This window comes from Alosa alosa, chromosome 11 (assembly GCF_017589495.1).
Source record: "Alosa alosa isolate M-15738 ecotype Scorff River chromosome 11, AALO_Geno_1.1, whole genome shotgun sequence".
Taxonomy (NCBI): Eukaryota; Metazoa; Chordata; class Actinopteri; order Clupeiformes; family Clupeidae; genus Alosa; species Alosa alosa.
In genome coordinates this window covers 7,739,530-7,756,949 of record NC_063199.1, presented here as the reverse complement: position 1 = coordinate 7,756,949, position 17,420 = coordinate 7,739,530, and the positions used below count along the sequence as shown (strand labels likewise).

At 41.1% G+C, this 17,420-nt stretch overlaps 1 protein-coding gene across 1 annotated transcript; it reads right to left on the bottom strand.

Moving 5' to 3' along the window:
• Positions 1 to 906: 906 nt before the first annotated feature.
• On the bottom strand, positions 907 to 17,046 carry slc17a6a (solute carrier family 17 member 6a). Its single transcript, XM_048257663.1, has 13 exons — positions 16,423 to 17,046; positions 14,530 to 14,785; positions 14,068 to 14,186; positions 12,925 to 13,039; positions 11,739 to 11,826; positions 11,490 to 11,576; positions 9,460 to 9,602; positions 8,620 to 8,769; positions 4,816 to 4,948; positions 4,571 to 4,681; positions 4,138 to 4,265; positions 3,015 to 3,779; positions 907 to 2,926 (listed from the first exon to the last, which is right to left on the bottom strand). Exons 1-12 carry the CDS (start codon positions 16,506 to 16,508, stop codon positions 3,420 to 3,422), a joined length of 1,776 nt encoding a protein of 591 aa, XP_048113620.1. The 5' UTR covers positions 16,509 to 17,046; the 3' UTR covers positions 907 to 2,926; positions 3,015 to 3,419.
• Between the last annotated feature and the right edge of the window lie 374 nt (positions 17,047 to 17,420).

The window sequence follows — 17,420 nt, the reverse complement described above, 5'->3', positions numbered from 1 at the left end:
TTACTGATATTACATTTGCAGTGTCTTGTTATCAGTAGATATATGTGCCAACAACCATCAATTGTACAGTTGATGTAACATCACAGAGTATATCTGGTTTATTAACAAACCAAAAAATGTTGAAAAACAATGTAAAATGCATATGAACAATGAAAAACATTGTGTGTGTGTGTGTGTGCTGCAGCATGAGTAAGAAAGCGTGCGCATGAGAGAGAACTGTGTGAGATGTGGTACTGCCCTAGCTACAGTATAACGGAGCTTGATGCCCAGGAGACTTGACCATTGATTTCCTAATGAGACTGAGAGGAACTAGAAAAAGAAGAGGGAAGAGAGCACAAAGAGGACTCATCAGCAGAGGTGAGAACACAATTATATATGATAGGGCAATGGAGGTAGCCTGTGTACTGTAAACAGTGTTGTATTTAAGTGTAGCTCCTTTCATTTAGGCTTGGTGTCTGGACATCACATCGTGAAAAAGCTATTTGTTCATGGCAAAGCTTGTCCATGGTTGGTCACTCAGTTGCCGATAAGTCTCCCATGTGTGAGTGTGCTTTGTTGCGTCTGTGTTGGTTCCTTGTGAAGTGAGATTGCTCTGTGTTGTGGGATGCGCAAAGCTGTGCTGTTTTGCTGTGTGATGTGAGAATCTGCCCTTTCCTGATGTGCCATCTGAGAAACTATGCTGTTTCCTGTGGCCATTGTGGTTGTCATTTCTGTCTTTTTCATCCAGGTCTTTTACATCATTATTCCTCTGAGAGCAGGATTCATTTACAGCTGTATTGATGTGGTGTGGTGTCACCTTTACCTATAATATGAACTCAAGGTACATAACAAAATAAGGATTTTTATAATAAATCATATATTAATGATTTGATCAATCAATACCAAGAACAATGATGAGGCATCGGGTGACTGTGCTGGTTTGCATTCTTTTTATATATAAAATGATAGTTTGAGCATTTATACAGTAGAACACTTTCTGACATTAACAAACCTCTTCATTTGACACAATATCAATAACTTGTGCTGATCAGTAATACACTACTTTTTTTTTTCAAGCTGAGGCAATAAACCAGGAATGTATCATTTAGATCAAATCAAATATCTGTGCAGATCTGAATACAGACATAAGGAAAGATGTACAATCACAGCACAGCGATCTCAGTCAGACTGAAATCAATTATGAAGATTTTGGTGATTCTATGGTTCCACATTCTCCACAGAGGAGCAATAAATGTACAAAAACATCAGCCGATTTTCCAACATCAAGAATCAAGTTACCCCCCTACCCAAACCCTCCCGTCAAGAAAAAAAAAATGCCCACATTCATGGCTCAGAGTTCCCCACTGGGACAATGCAATGATCTCCCTGGATATCAAGCAGCACAAGTTGTAGACCCCAGAAGATTTTTTTTTTAAATCACATGACTTCAAAACAATTACTGTGACTGCCATCACCATGTTACACAACAATAGACCAGCAACCATAATTATAGATTTATTGCATCTCGTATGAAAAATAAGCTTCCCAAACAAGCAAAGATTTGCCAACTACTGCAGACATACATCGATGGGAAACTGGTGTCATGCTCAGTGAGGTCTCAGTGAAGGATAGTTAGATGTAAACCCAGAAAAATTCCAAATGGCATAAGTCCATCACTGTTACATTCGTTTAAAAAAGCAAAACAATAAAGCAATCCCAATGGACACCTGTCTGAGATTTTGGCAAGAGACTCTTGAAACTTTTTAGTTTCTCTCTCTCTCTAAGGAGATGTGCTTTTTCTTGTAACACTAGTCAGACCTCCAACTGAAGACACAACAAACATAACTGCACTTCATGCCCACAAGACTCTGTCCATGGCAAAAAGAATGGCCTTAGTTAGGATAACAAGAAGCACAACGATCACCAGCCCCACATCACGACAGTCTCACACAAACAGTAAATATGCATGTAAAAACACAACTTTTACAAATCAGATATTTCTCTTTTGTTTTCAATGATTTGTTGTCTATAGAATATTCATCAGTGCATTCAAAGTATCTTTAAAAACAGTGTTACAGATGGAAAATACTGATGACTCAGACATACAGTACAGATGATACACACATGGCACTCATTACAGAAAGGACTCTCTGACACAGACTTCTTAGAGAAGCCCATCTTAACGTCTAAACACTAGATGTGTGGAAGTGGTTGCCAAATTTAACAGTTAATCCAATGAGAAATCAGGTTGGAAGTGAGATCATGATTTCGATCATTATCACTGATCTTGGTGTGAAATTGGGTCTTTTGTCTTGAAGTGCAAAACACAGCATACAATGAATCTACTATCTGGGACAGATGAAGACGGCTTTCTGAAATGAGTGCGTGTCACTAAGTCTTATCCTACTACAGTACTAGATGGTTAAAAGGCCTATTGAAGACCATCACGGTAAAATTTCTTTTGTAGTTTCTATTTAGAAGAAATCTACATGGATGGAATGAGAAATGTATCACGATTTAAACAAGTTTGCACCAAAAAAGTTAAAATATAACTTTACATTTAGGACTTTTTTTATTCATAGTACATATTATATCTTAAATTGAGATATACAGTATAACAGGTTTAATATGTAATTTTGATTGCGCAAACCACAATAGATTTTCTCTGTTAAATAGATTTTCTATTAAAGAACACTCATTTTGTTTAAACTATATGTATTATGTAAATGCCTTGCTGTGGCCCTTCTCTTTCTTTATCTCTATGGAGTAGCACAACTTGTCTCAACCAGAATATACAAAGTCCAGCCCAGGACTCTTCCACTCCCTCCTTACTTTCTCTCTCCATCTCTTTCTCTCTCTCTCTCTTTATTTCCATAAGGAGAGATGTATCAGCTCTGGTATTGGCTATTATCCATTGTCAAAGTAAATCCATAAATGAAACAAAAACCTCTAAGTATTTCCATAAGGAGAGATGTATCAGCTCTGGTATTGGCTATTATCCATTGTCAAAGTAAATCCATAAATGAAACAAAAACCTCTAAGTTTATATCACCTCTGATTGTATAGAGTGTTGCATTTCTGTGTTTCTTTGCAAGGAATGTTTTATAGCACTTCTATGAATTATTTACATTATCAGTAATCTTTAAAGTTTGTGTCTGGTATACTTTTTGTTCTTTATAGGATCTTTATATTTAGCATTGTTTATTATTTCATTACATTTTTTAAATATATCTATTGTAATATCTATTTGATATGTTTTATATCTATTTCAAATTATAGGCCTACATTTCTCTCTCTCTCTCTCTCTCTCTCTCTCTCTCTCTCTCTCTCTCTCCACCCTCTACGAGCGATTCATCTGGGGAATATGTATGTGCATGTCTAATACTGTGTGTTATTTGTGTGACTGCCCTCTGTATTTCCTCTGTATTTGTACTTGTGCTCTAGGAGTAGTCCTGGTCCTGGCCTGCGCCATAGGCCTGCGGAGCTCCTTCCTGGATGTACTCTTCAGTCTTGTCCCAACTCTGGGCCCAGCCGGTGTTGACCTGCGTAGTGGCCCCGTAGGACTTAGCTGCACCGCCTGCTGCCATGCCCTGCGCTCCCATGGGCATGTGGGATAGCGTGATGTCGCCCGTCTCCTCGGCCAACTCGTCCTCGTCGATGAAGCCGCACTTCTCCTCGCTAGTCTCCTCGGGGTCGGCCCACGGCTGCTTCTCACCGGACGCGAAGATCCCATAGAAGATCACGCCCCCGTAGTGCACGAGGGACGCGATCAGGAAGACATACTGCCACTCCTCACGGGTCTAAAGAGGGAAGGGGGAAGAACACGCGCACCAAAAATGTACAAAGCAATTAGCTACCTCCATGTAGATAGTGTGGTGCGAATGTATTTGTGAAAGGAAAAATTCCCCACATGCTAGTGTACTACAAAATAAGCAATCATTTGTGTGTTGTGTGTATTTGCATTGTAAGTTAAGCATAGTGATCATACAAATTCATATCATATTTAAATGAATAAATTGCTCAAATGTTACGAGCATATACTACATTTTAGGCAATGATTGTGGCGACAGATGAGTGAGACAGAGATAGTGTGAGACAGAGATAGTGTGAGACAGACAGGTGAAACAAAAGAGGGATGCGAAGGAGAGCATTACGCACCTTATTTTTGGTCATGGCACCAACGATGAGGGGGCAAACCATGCCTGAGAGGGTGCCCACACCATTTGAGATGCCCATAAGGATACTGGCATACCTTGGCGCGATGTCTAGGTGGTTCACGTTAAACCCTAAGGGATGAGGACAGTTAAACCAGTGGGTTACATTGAAAAGCTGAAAAGCATTTGAATAGTAAGTGGAAGTCAGGTCAATATGATTATACCAAAGTGCACCTGCATTAAATTCATTTTTAGTTGAATAGCACCATACAATTAATTATTTTACTTCTTGTTGTAGCATCCTGTCCCTTCCTATACAATATAATAATCTTCACTTCAAGTTTTCTTCAAGTCCCCATCATCTCATCCAAGTTGGGAGGCTGAGGTTGTTTGACCATCTCTATCCAATTTACCCAGCATGCTCCACTTTCTCTTACCTGATATGGCAAAACCGCTGAAGCCAACAGCCAGCACCAGAAAGGAGATGGCCACAGGTTTACTGTGGGACCAGCCCACGACAAGCAGTAGAGTGGCCTCCATTCCAAAGCCTGCAGGGGGGTAGAGAAGCTGTCATCTGTGACCTACAACCTGTAATGTTGGGCTTTATGAACAGCTAAATACTGGTTAGGCCGTAGGCTCTTGTGGATAATTTTCATAAATCTCTACTCTGACTTCCTCTCACCTCCACAGTTCATGATCTTCCTGACGTTTGTGGTGGACATGATCTTCTTGCTGCGCAGGAAGTCAGCCAGTTGTCCTCCGATCGGCACGATGATGGTCATCACCAGGTGAGGCAAAGCCGAGATCATACCCACCTGAACGCAGACAGGGAGGAAGAGCGAGACAGGGGTGAGTTTGTATACAGTAACAGTATAGACTGAGAAAGGAGGGCCAAAAATGGATTGCACTGTAAAACCAGGGGACAAGATGATCTGACTGTGTTTTGTAATATAGAGTCTAGGTTGTGAACTGCGAAGTGCAGATATTCTACCCATTTCTCTTATCCACAATATTTAAGTCTGACCAAACATAACAATCATGTTTTTTATGACAACATGCTCCCAGCACTGCACAGGAATGGGAAAGGCCCCAAGGAGAAAATAGTAAAATGGCAATATACTAATGGCTGGCAAATGACCAGAGCCTTTTCTGTCAGCAGTGCTGGTCACATGGCATACTCCCTGATACATTACAGAAGAAAAAACTTACAGGTGTATTTGTGTATTTAACTGAAGATCAGGAGGTTTCTAAGGATGGAAATGTTTGATACAGTATGTCTACCTATACATTTTAAATATTCAGACTCAAGAGGCATATAGTATTGCAAAGGAGATGGTGTGTACACCAGCTGTCAGGTGTAATCTGTGGAAATCTCTGTCAGTGGTTTATATCAAATCATGATGTGACTAAAAAAACACCATACATCTTCCTGAATTGTGTCATCTTTAAACCTGAGGGCATATGAAGTCTAGTACGAGCAGAATATGTGCAGTAGGAAGATAAACAGAGCAGTCTAATTAATCTCTGCACACGTTGGTGCTAATGGGTTAGAATTCATAGCACTAGTAATTCTAGGGAATTGTCTGTGCTGTTTGCTTACCCACAATACAACTTTTATTGTTCACATAATTATTCCATCCAATAACCCACCACCTCTCTAGGGTATTATTCATTTGCCATTTGTTTTCTGCTTATTATGGTTATTTTGCACTTGCTGTAAGTGTTTCTAGTCTTTTCTTTGTTTAAGTAATATTATTGCTTAAATACATCTTAAGCATCTCTTCAATCAATCCTCCAAAATACTATCATCATCACGGTGAATCAGGTCAGAGGAAGACTGAGTAGATTTCGCCTCAGGAAAGCAGCCGGCCCAGACCGAGTGTTTCCTATACTGCTCAAAGCCTGTGCTGTGGAACTGGGGGAGCCTCTGCAGCAGGTCTTCAACCTGAGCCTCTGACTGGGAAAGGTACCAGCAATGTGGAAGACATCATGTCTCAAACCACTTCCAAAGAAGCCACATCCCAGTGAGCCTAATGACTTTAGGCCAGTCGCTCTAACATCACACATGATGAAGACCATGGAGCGACTGCTCCCCAGGTCCGCCACTCACTCGACCTGCACCAGTTTGCATACCAGGAGAAGGTGGGCATGGAGCATGCCATCAAATCAATCAAATCAAATCAAATGTTTATTTGTCACATACATTACAGGTAGCCTATAAATGCAGTGAAATGCTTGTTCCACTGACTCCAAGACTGTGCAAAGGATGTATAAAAGAAGAATAAAGAAAGAAAGTGCAAAGTGTTTAGGCTATGCTGCTGCTCCTGCTATAATCCTCATTTAGAATCCTGATAGCCTGGGGATCATATATCTTAATCATCATAGATCATATACGCATCATATACCTAACCTACTGCACTGAACGCAATCTCATCTGGACAAGGGGAAAAGTGCTGTGAGAATCATGTTCTTTGATTTCTCCAGCACCTTGAATACCATTCAGCCTGTCAGATTGAGAGACAAGCTTGTGCAGATGGGGGTTGATGCTCACCTGGTATCCTGGATCACAGACTACCTGACGGAGAGACCACAGTTCGTCAGGCTGAAGGACTGCTTCTCAGAGACTGTGATCAGCAGCACCGGGGCACCTCAGGGGACTGTGCTTTCACTGTTCCTGCTCGTTCCTGTTCACCGTGTACACGTCTGACTTCAGCTACAACTCTGAGTCATGCCACATGCAGAAGTTTTCGGATGACACTGCAATTGTGGGGTGTGTCAGGGAGGGCAAGTACAGGAACCTGGTGGATAACTTCGATGCAATGGTGCAAGCTCAACCATCTGCAGCTGAACGCAACAAAGACCAAGGAGATGGTGGTGAATTTCAGGAGATCTAAGCCACCTATGCTGCCAGTCTCCGTTGAAGAGGTCAATGTGGAGGTGGTCAGCACATATAAGTACCTGGGGATACACATGGACAATAAACTGGTTCCTCTGGATGCTTTACCAGTCTGTCATTGCCAGTCTCCTCTTTTGTGCTGTGGTGTGCTGGGGAGGTGCTTAAGAAGAGGGATGCTGGGCGACTGAACAGGCTGGTAAGGAAAGCTGGCTCTGTTGTTGGCATTGAGCTGGAGTCACTCACAAACTGCAAAGTCAATCACAACAACTGCAGAGAAACAGACCATGAGCAGGATGCTGCCGATCATGAACAAGGCTGGGTTCACCCAGCCTAACAATGACTGCCATCCACTACACAGAGGAGCATGTTCAGTGGCAGACTTATGTCACTGTCATGCTCAACAGACAGGTTGAGGGGGTCCTTTGTCCCCAGGGCCATCTTTCGATGCCACACAAAAGGGGAGGGGAGAAATGGACTTTTCAGCATGAGGATTTCAGGCCTAATTTGTGCTACAGCTACGACTTTGCGAGTAATCAGCTCACTCCATCCCTTTCTGACCTGTCTATCCACTGTGGCCTCGGCTTGGCTACTCCCCAACGAATCAATCTTCTGTCTGAAACATAGCAATCATGCTCCTCCAATTCATTCCACCGACCGTCCTCGCCATCGTAGTGGCCAACAATCAATAACAGTGTCGGGATTTATTTGCGGTCCTCTGCCTCCGACCAATCCTTTTGAAACGTCCGAAGAAGTAGACGCAATCTGATATGGGACTGTTAGATGAAGGCCATGACACAGTCGCAGCAGTCATTGATGCCATTGATTCAATCAGGACTGGTGTTAGCAGATTGCCTTGCACAGCCATGTTCGGTGTAACACATCCTCAAGATTAACACAAACATTGCAATGGTTGACAGATATACAAGTTGTCCATTGAGCCTTTAGTGATCTGGCAGTCCATGGACATCCAACAAGAAAATTAGCACATTATGTCACGTAGTAGTTACAGTGTTGATTGTATATGAAGCAGTTGCATTGTGCCCATTGAACCTAAGTGGATCTCGATCTTTTAATTTTTAAAATAATCCTCCCAAAGTCTTTGAATTTGCCCAATTTTGTGAGGAACGTACCTCATGCCCCCACTGTAATTGTGCCCACAGATTTTGGCTTGCACAACATTTCTGTTTTCAAGATATTGGGTATTTTGGCAGTTATTGTTTGACATATTCAATATTGTTTGACATATTCCTATATCAACATTCAGGACAAGAACAGCAGTGTTTGGGGTTTTGCCCTATGTGTATCTTTACTGTGAGGGAAAATGATGTGTTGTCAAATTAAGAATTAAAGGGGTGATTCATTTGCTAGTTTGTTTGTTGGATACACCAAATCATTAAGGGGGAACAACACATACTCTACACGTTATCAATGGACATCTCCTTCTTTTTATTTTTCTCAGAGCTTAAGGACCACAGAATAATGTCATTGGCCACTGCTATGGTCAAGACCGCCTTAGCCAATAACTACTGAATACTGAGGCAGAAGCCACTGAAGTTAAGTCGAGCAAAAGACCACAGAGAGACATCTCACCTTGCTGATCTCAAAGCCAAACACCTCCTCGAAGTACGCCGGCTGACTGATGAGCAGCAGATAGAAGGTCCAGCTGCGGCAGAAGTTGGCCACGATGATTGCATAGACGGGCATGGAGGTGAAGAACTTCCTCCAGGGAGTCTTAAATTTCTACAGACGAATAAAAAAAGGTGTGATGCTAAGTGACATCACATTGATTCATAATGCATTCATATTCATTATACCCTGTGCCATCCATTTTGATCCAATACACTTTCAAATTCAGCAAATTGCTCCTCCTGATCTACCTGTTCTGTGTGTTTGTGCTCAAATAACTCTTTATACACAGTCCTGGTTCTATAGGCTGAATAGGAATCCTAGCTAATCAACAGGTTGCTTCAGGACAGTACAAAAAGGGTATCATTTGATTGGCTATCGACAAAAATCAAAGATACAGACTGTATCTTTAAGCCACTGGCTGTTTTACATCAACCCACACCACCCACATATTCTTCTTATTTTAAAATCTAGTGAAGTTATTAGACCAAGATGGCATGAATCATATAAGTAAATGTCTATGTTTCCTTCTGTTAAATGGGTCACACTTTACATGGAGAGTCCACCCACAGACTATCTACAGATGCTCTGATTATCAACAAACTATAAATTGACACTCTGTTAACTAAATGTATGGTTACAGTTAAGGTAAAGGTTTGAATTTGATTAGGGTGATGTTCAGTAATTGTTCAACAACAATTTTACATACTGAAGATAAATCTCAACAGATGATCTGTTAAATCTCTACGGGCGAACTATCCAAGTAAAGTGTTACCAAAAGATGAAACAGAGGTGCAATCTCACATCAGCCGGCCCCATTAACATGGCACTCTCGCCAATGCTCTCCTCGATGTAGGCCCGCTCCTCAGTAGTGATAGTAGGGTGGTCAGCTGGGCTCTCATATGATACCAGGATCCAGAACATGTACCACACAATGCCAAAACTACCTGCAGGAGTAAAAACACACACACACACACACACACACACACACACACACAGAGAAATGGTTTACAATAACTGTTTTCAGACATGTCCTCCGCACTATTTGCGGATCTTTGTCAAACGGATGTCCGACCCTTCGGGTGATTCAGATATAATGCTTAGCTTACATGCAGACATTATGTGTGAATGACACCGACGCACATGAACAGAATCTCTGCATGGTTGAACATGGTTGAGCACGTAAATAAACAGAATCTCACCATGTTCTTCAATTCATTCAGTCATGAGCTCATTTACATAATGTCCGTCCGAAATACTAGGAGGGGAGTAGTGTAAGAGTCGGCTAAGTTCGGAGTTCCAAATGTCTAGTTATGTTGTTCAGATATAATTCCCAACCACCGCTGAACATAGGGACTTACACCTATATCTGAAAGCAGCTATAGACTCTCAGGAAAAAGTCCTCCTGTATCACTTAAAATGTGGAAAGCGCTACAGAGAACTTGTTCAACACAATGCATTCTCTCCTGATTAGAAAGGTTTAGAAAGATTGTCAGAGCAGCTGAAGTTGTAACAGACCTCAAGCTAAAGTAGAGCTACTGTGCCTGAGAAACTACCAGCAGGCGAGCTGTGATCTTACTGTAAAATATGTTATATTCTCCTCTCTCTGAACTTAATTCCCTGATTTAAGAATCTAAGTTATCTCAGTCTAGCCTGGTGAACCCAGACAAACCTGTTAGCAAATTTGAATTTGCTTTGCATGTTCGTCTGGAAAGGATCCCATTGACGCCGAACTTGCCGTTTTATGACTTCCAGGGACATAACCAGCAGCCAAATTAAACTTAAATTGGTGCATTAAACTCTAACCAAATCGTTTCGGAAGTGTAGCAAACACATCTTTCTTGTAAATTAAGGTTTTAAATGCAGCGTTTTACTCAATTCCAAAGACATAACATGTTCCTGTTTTTTTTGGTGATGCGGAAATGGATGTCAATGGGCTCCTTACCAGACTGATTTGCAGAGCAAAAAAACCTGTTTGCTATCAGGTTAGTCTGGGTTTGCCCAGGCTAATCTCAGTTAATTGCAGTTTTGTAACTATGTAAAGATGTCGCTTTGGACAAAAGTATATGCTAAGAACCACAAATATAAACATAAAAAACATAAATGGAACCAATAACCACAAAGCGTAAGAATACTCTACCAATGTTTAAGATTTAAGACAAATATTCTCATCTGTATTCTATTAGAACCCAACCCTAACCTCAGTAATCTTGCAATAGCAGATATATGTATAAATGGAAATGGAAATGTAGTTGGAAAGCATTTTGAAATATCTCAGATTATAGTACAAATACTGCCCAACAACAGACCTCAGATCAGCCTTCAACACCAATTTCTATCATTAACTGCTACAAAGGTTTGAACGCCTGGTAAATGTGAACAGGAGCACATAACATGACACCTCCAATGTTGCTCAGATTATGCATGTGAATGTTTAACAAACATGTGACAAAACTCACTACCATCCAAAGATACAATGCAGAGTGCCACAAGGATCACTGCTTGGACCTCTGCTCTTCTCATTGTGCATGCTACCCCCAGACTCAGCCATAAGAAAGCATAGCATCTATAGCATATATACATGCCTCTTAAGTCAGGTGGAAAAATACGACTGCCACAATTAAACTAAACTCCTGACTCAGACGGAAAGGTTTGAATGACTTAATATCTTGTTCATATGATGACTTTGGGATTTCATAATCACATCAGTATTGTTTCAATAATGTCTACACAGATTCGCCACACAAATATAGTTTGTCAATCATCCATAATCCAGCCCTCATCCTTTAATAAAGGGGGCAAAATACTATCCAGTTCATTTATCAAGAACTCACTATAAATGTAGAAGACAGAAGACCAGCCTGAGTACTGCACCAAGATCCCAGCCAGGGGCATGGCTATTACTGCTCCAGCATAGGAACCTGAGGAAGGACATGGAAGACAAGAGAAAACGGAGACTTCTAGGTTACATTTTTTCCTGAATTTCTGGTAATACATCATATTTGTGCTTAAGGCAATGAATGCACATATTGTTTATAACCACTATTTTCAGAGTCTGTTTGGACATTTAAGTCTTTACATACCACAGAAAGAGGTGGTTGCCAGGCGACTCCTCTCCAAAGGTGGAGCCCACTTACTCCAGATCCCATGACATGCAGGGTAAGTCACACCCTGAAACCCATACATTAAAACACGGTTACCATGGTGTAACTATACCAAGCCACCATGAATTCACAATAGGGAACACTAATTCAGTTAAGTCAGGAGCACACAACACCAGATAGGTGCAATTTCCACTGCTGGTCCTCAGAGGAAAATTGCATGTTATCACAAAACCAAACTAGTAATCTCCAGAGTCTCCTGTGTGGCAGGGATTAATGTGACTCCCTGATTCAGGGAAATTCAAGCTGGCTGTCTGCTCAGCTACCTAAACAGTAATGTTCCCATTAAATCTTCATTAGTCACTAATTGGCACACAATCAGCCTTTGATAGGACCAAATAGCTGGGGCTTGCCGGGGAGCAGGTCTGAACAGCTAATGTTTAATTTGCAGTATTAAGATGATATTCATGGAGACTGGGTTGCCCTGTTTCTTCCCTTAAAATCAATCTCTTCCTCACATGTGCCCTGAGACTTCCTGGATTTGAACAAATGTTGTGTACAAAACAACAAAGGAATGAATGTCCTTGTCCTTCATATGCTCCTTCCCTCTCTCTGTCTACCATTCTCCGTCCTCCCCTCCTGTTGTTGGTCCTTGCTTGAATACTGCAAGAGATTGATATAACCTTGCTCTTAATTTCTAACCCTTTACGCGCCCCCCCTCGCCTCTCTCTCCTCTCTCCCCTATAACAGTGCTTAGTGCCTAGGTGTGATGCTTTTCCTGTACTTTGTGACTGCTAACTGCAGATCTGAGTATGTGTCTGTGCCAGCAATGATATTGTGGCTTTTCCATTGTAATTAGAATTCATATTCTGACGCATTAACATTCAACAGGGGCTAACCATGAAATATTCAACATGATATCTCCTTTTGAAGTATAGCTTCATCCCGCCAAACCATAGCATACATTGACGTACTCGGAACACAACGGCAATGAATAGGGTAGCCTACAAAGAAATAAAAGGCTATCTCAAGTCAATGACTGATTAGGCAAATGTTTTTCAGAATTACGGCAAAAATCATCAGATTTTCTATACACAACAGATAGTGATAGCCTACATAGTGAAACTAACGAGACTGCAGTGAAGAATATATTAATCTTTCAGTTTACCTCCACCAATCCCTGGAGTATTCTCACGAAGATGACGCATCCATAGTGCACACGAGCCGCAGATGGAATGAACATATTTAGTGTTGACGTGAGAAAAATAGCGGCCCCAAAGACTCTGTAAATTAAGTCAGAGGAAATCAAATTAAAGTAGAGGGTACAATGTTAAAACGAGGATATATCGATCAATATTCATTCACTGTATTATTAGCATTATAATTCAATGTTAAATGTCTGCTAGGCTACATAGATAAAGCCACATATTTTATCCACTCGAAATTGTAGACTCCAGAAATAGGACTGTTTTGTTTCTGTTGTGCATTTCATTCATATTTTTGTCAGGTCGTATCATAGGGTTGAGCAAGCCAGCTCAGTGAGAAAGAAATTCAGAGACCTGCCGTGAAACCGAATTTTAAACAGGCAAAATTTCAAGGGGAATCATTAACGTGGTAGCCTAGATTATAGATGAGCTGGGGTTGTTTTTAAAGGCTAGACGATGAGACCGGAATAGGTCTATCATTATTTTATTTTTTTTTCAAAACGAATTAGTAGACTATTATCATTACTGTATAAATAGCCGTATATGGTCACTCAAATTTTTACATTCATTTGGATTATTTAGGCTACAGGTCTTTAGACTAAACGCATAGAATTATGGATGGCAACACTGACACAAAAATCAGGTAAAGGTAAAATAAAATAAAATAAAATAAAATAAAATAAAATAAAATAAATTAAGCAAAGGGGTTAGGCTATACCAAATTGCTCCCTTTCCAAGATTAGACACGCTTCTCCCATGGGACCTCATTAACACGTGGAGACAAGCTCCACGCCCCCTCTGGTGCGACCAGCTATAGCTTTCACCGGCATTAGTGTCACGACTCCATCACTCAACTGCCAGTCAACCCCAGCGCCAAGTGCGCATAAGGGAAATCGGTAAGTTGATCATAGTTGACGAGACCCCAAAAAAGGTTAACGGAACGTTTCAAACAGCAGGCCTTCTCAGTCTCTTTATATTTAGAAGCTCTCATTGTGTTCTCAGGATCACAATTAAACCCTGAACTAGTTAAACTAAAATTCGTGCTTGGGCTCATACAGCAACAGTTTTATTAGCTTATTCGGTTAGAGCGCAGCGCACTCAGTCACCTGTTGGCGGCCAGACGTGATGAGATGTATCCTCCAGGTATCTGCGTGACGATGTAGCCCCAGAAGAAAGAGCCATGGATCATACCCACCGTCTCCGGATCCCAGTTAAATTTGGCTTTCTGTCAGAAACCAGAACGTAGCCTATCACAATCACTCTGCTGACAGATGAAATCAGTACAGCTTTGCCTAGGAGCAGCCCTAAATAGCCTGAATAAATACAGGCACAAGACAGTTTCACTCTGAATTAGCACATTTTATTTTCCACATGGGTAATTTTGATAGATAGATAGATAGATAGATAGATAGATAGATACCATAGGGCCTAGAACCATTTATCAGAAAATATAAAATGCAAAACTGTCCATGACAAAATTATGTATGACTGTAACGTATAATATTATAAACTGAAATTCATGAGCTGAATGGTTTGGGCGGAGCTAAGGGGCGGGGCGTATCACGCACCTCAGTGACAATAATCTTGCCATCCCGGTGAATGGTGCTGTTGTTGACCATGCTCACGATTGCCACGCCCAGGTTGCAGCGGATGCCGAAGGAGATGCAGAAGCCAAGGCCACTCATGATGGCGATAATATAGCGGCGGGGAAGCCCGAAGCACGTGCAGTCGCACAGAGGTGCTCTCTTCTCTTTGACCTCCTTGGGTCTTCCATCCTCCGTCAGCTCGATAACTTCTCCGGTGTCATGACGCTTCTCCATCACCCTGACAGGTCAAAGGCATGGATTAATTTGATCTCCAGGAATTTAACGGCATTGATTTATATGTCTACTTCTACTTTTTTCAAATAACTGGAAATGTCAGGTTACGGCCCATTCTAGAGCCCTATTAACAGCTGGTTTTGGCCACAATAGGCTACCGGCGGATGGGATTTAAATTCTGCTGTTGCTCGGTTTTGGGGTAACAAACAGTTAACTGGACTACTGCCGTTGGCAGGTGTGAAATTTAACGAATAGTTTGACAGTAATTGGATTTAAATCTATATAGCACTTAATGTCAGAACTAGGGATTATTTGCATGTCGAGACATTAGGTTATTTGTCGTTACATTAATGTGAACTATTAAGATAAAATATTTTCAGAAATAAATGTATTAGGGAAAGTGCAATGCACATCATAGCCTATTTGCTTGGTCGTTTTTCCTCCCTCAACGAATACGTAGCTTAGCCTACACCGCACTGCAGCAACCTATTCATCTTTTAAAGTGTCTGATTTACAATTTATAGCGTTAGTCACATCATCGGAGGTTACAGATTTGTAGTCACTTTAAACACTCAAACAATGAGACGTCTTTGATTAAAGAATCCAAAAAGTGTATAGGCCTACAACTGAATATACAAATGAATCACCACCAAAGAAAATGTCAAAAGAATAGCGACATTTCGTTTGGCTTAGGCCTGTCTACTCATCTCATCGAAAGACAGTGGGACATAGTGAAATGGAGGTATGTCAGGTTGTGAATCACTCTGAAGAGATTCGTGAGCTGTGTGCTCTCCTGCCACTCACTCTGTGTGCTTAACAAAATGGGAAAAGGCGAATTGTTAATAAATAAATTCGTTAACTTTTGCTATTTTGGTAAAATAATAATAATAAGAGCTTCGTTCGTTTCTTATAGGCTAGCCTATGCTTTTTATGTTTAGAAATAATTATTCCAGTGTCCAATTATTCCAGTTACAGTGTCTAGGCTATTGCTTTTATAGCCTTTCATTAAAAAAATATGCTATCTAAAACGCTAAAAGAGTCAACAATGGGTTGGCTAAAACAAAGGAAAAATGGTTATTTATTCTTGAAAAATGACCTATTTTATTATGAACAGCTGGCTTACATGCATCCATTATCATTTCATTGTCTTCCCATTTACTAAAGAAAGTAAATAATCTTTTGGTTCATGAAGATTCTTCATATAAAACAGACCAATGCAATGTATCACGAAATATAGTTATTCTTACGCCTCATGTCACGATTCGGTCTCATTCATTAATTATTTACGACAACCACAACCACTACTGAAAAAAAAATCCCAAGGGATTCATCTCATCTTTTCTCACCGCATATTTCAACCATTTTTACCAACGAATTAAGTGAATGTAGCCCACAGTATCTGTCCTGTTTCTGTAAGGGATAAGGATGGTCTTATTTAGGCTATGAACTCTATTTTCCATGCGTGGAATTCTTACAGGGAGATACATTTTCGATCAATGTGTAGGCTAATTGTGTAGGGTAATTAATTTAACAGTATAAAGTATATTAACGTTTTTAAATGTTGTAGGCTGATATTAAAATGGAATACCAGTCACACCAAACAGTATGAAATGGGGGGAAAATTATAGTAATGATTTATACCTCTGGAGCTGCCCCAGGGTCTTCCCGGCCAAATTTTTCAGCCCCTCTTTGCTGGGGGCAAACACTCGCTGTTTCATGGTATCCATGTCCAAAGTCGACGCTCCGTTTGGTACTTATAAAGAGAAAACCTGGTTTGGATGAGGAAGATGTCCGAACATATTGCTTGAGTGTGAATAAAATGGCTTGTCTCTTTCTCCGAGGTGGATCGTGTTGCGAGAGTTGTAATCCTTGGAGAGCGAATGAAATGTGCGCAAAAACGCCTGCATGCACAACTGGAGGTAGAGATTATTTTACAGTCACGAACATTTCTGTTTTTGCCTTGTGGAATGCTGGCCCTTGCAGATCCATTTTCCGTATGCCAATTGCATGTGGGAGAAAGAACCGAGCAGACTGGAAGACTTTGTTCACACGCCAGATAGAAAATATCCGAGATTAACACACAAAAGGTGAACACTCAGGTGACATAAGATTTACCATTTCAGGTTTGGTTTTGAGCGATTCAAATGCAGCCTATCCCAGACTCCTGCTATTCGAGCGCTTTCAGAACCGTGGACAGCGAAAGCGCGCGTCCGCCCAGTTGTTCAGGTGCTCCAGCGCTCTCCCTTTCTCGGACACGCGCACTCCCACATCGTCGCTCCCGGAGATACCAAGTCTGCTTCGCACAGGCTTCTACGAGTGGGAGGGGCACGGCAGAAGATGGTAAGATATTTAGATGTCTATTTAGTCTTCGGGAAATACCAGTGTCCATGTCTGGAATTAATACCATTGTACCACTGGTTAGCTTGATCTATGGCGATCGGGCTACCTGATCAACCAAGGCTATCCAGGGGTGAGTTCCAAGCCAGTTCCAAGCCAATGTTTCTCGTTCACCACCCTCCCATATGTTATGTATGCCACGGTTTAAAACATTCAAATATAATTCGTTTGAAACATCCCAGCATATCGTCAATCAAATCAATGTGTTAATTTTAGCCTAGGCTACTGTTAATATGATTCAT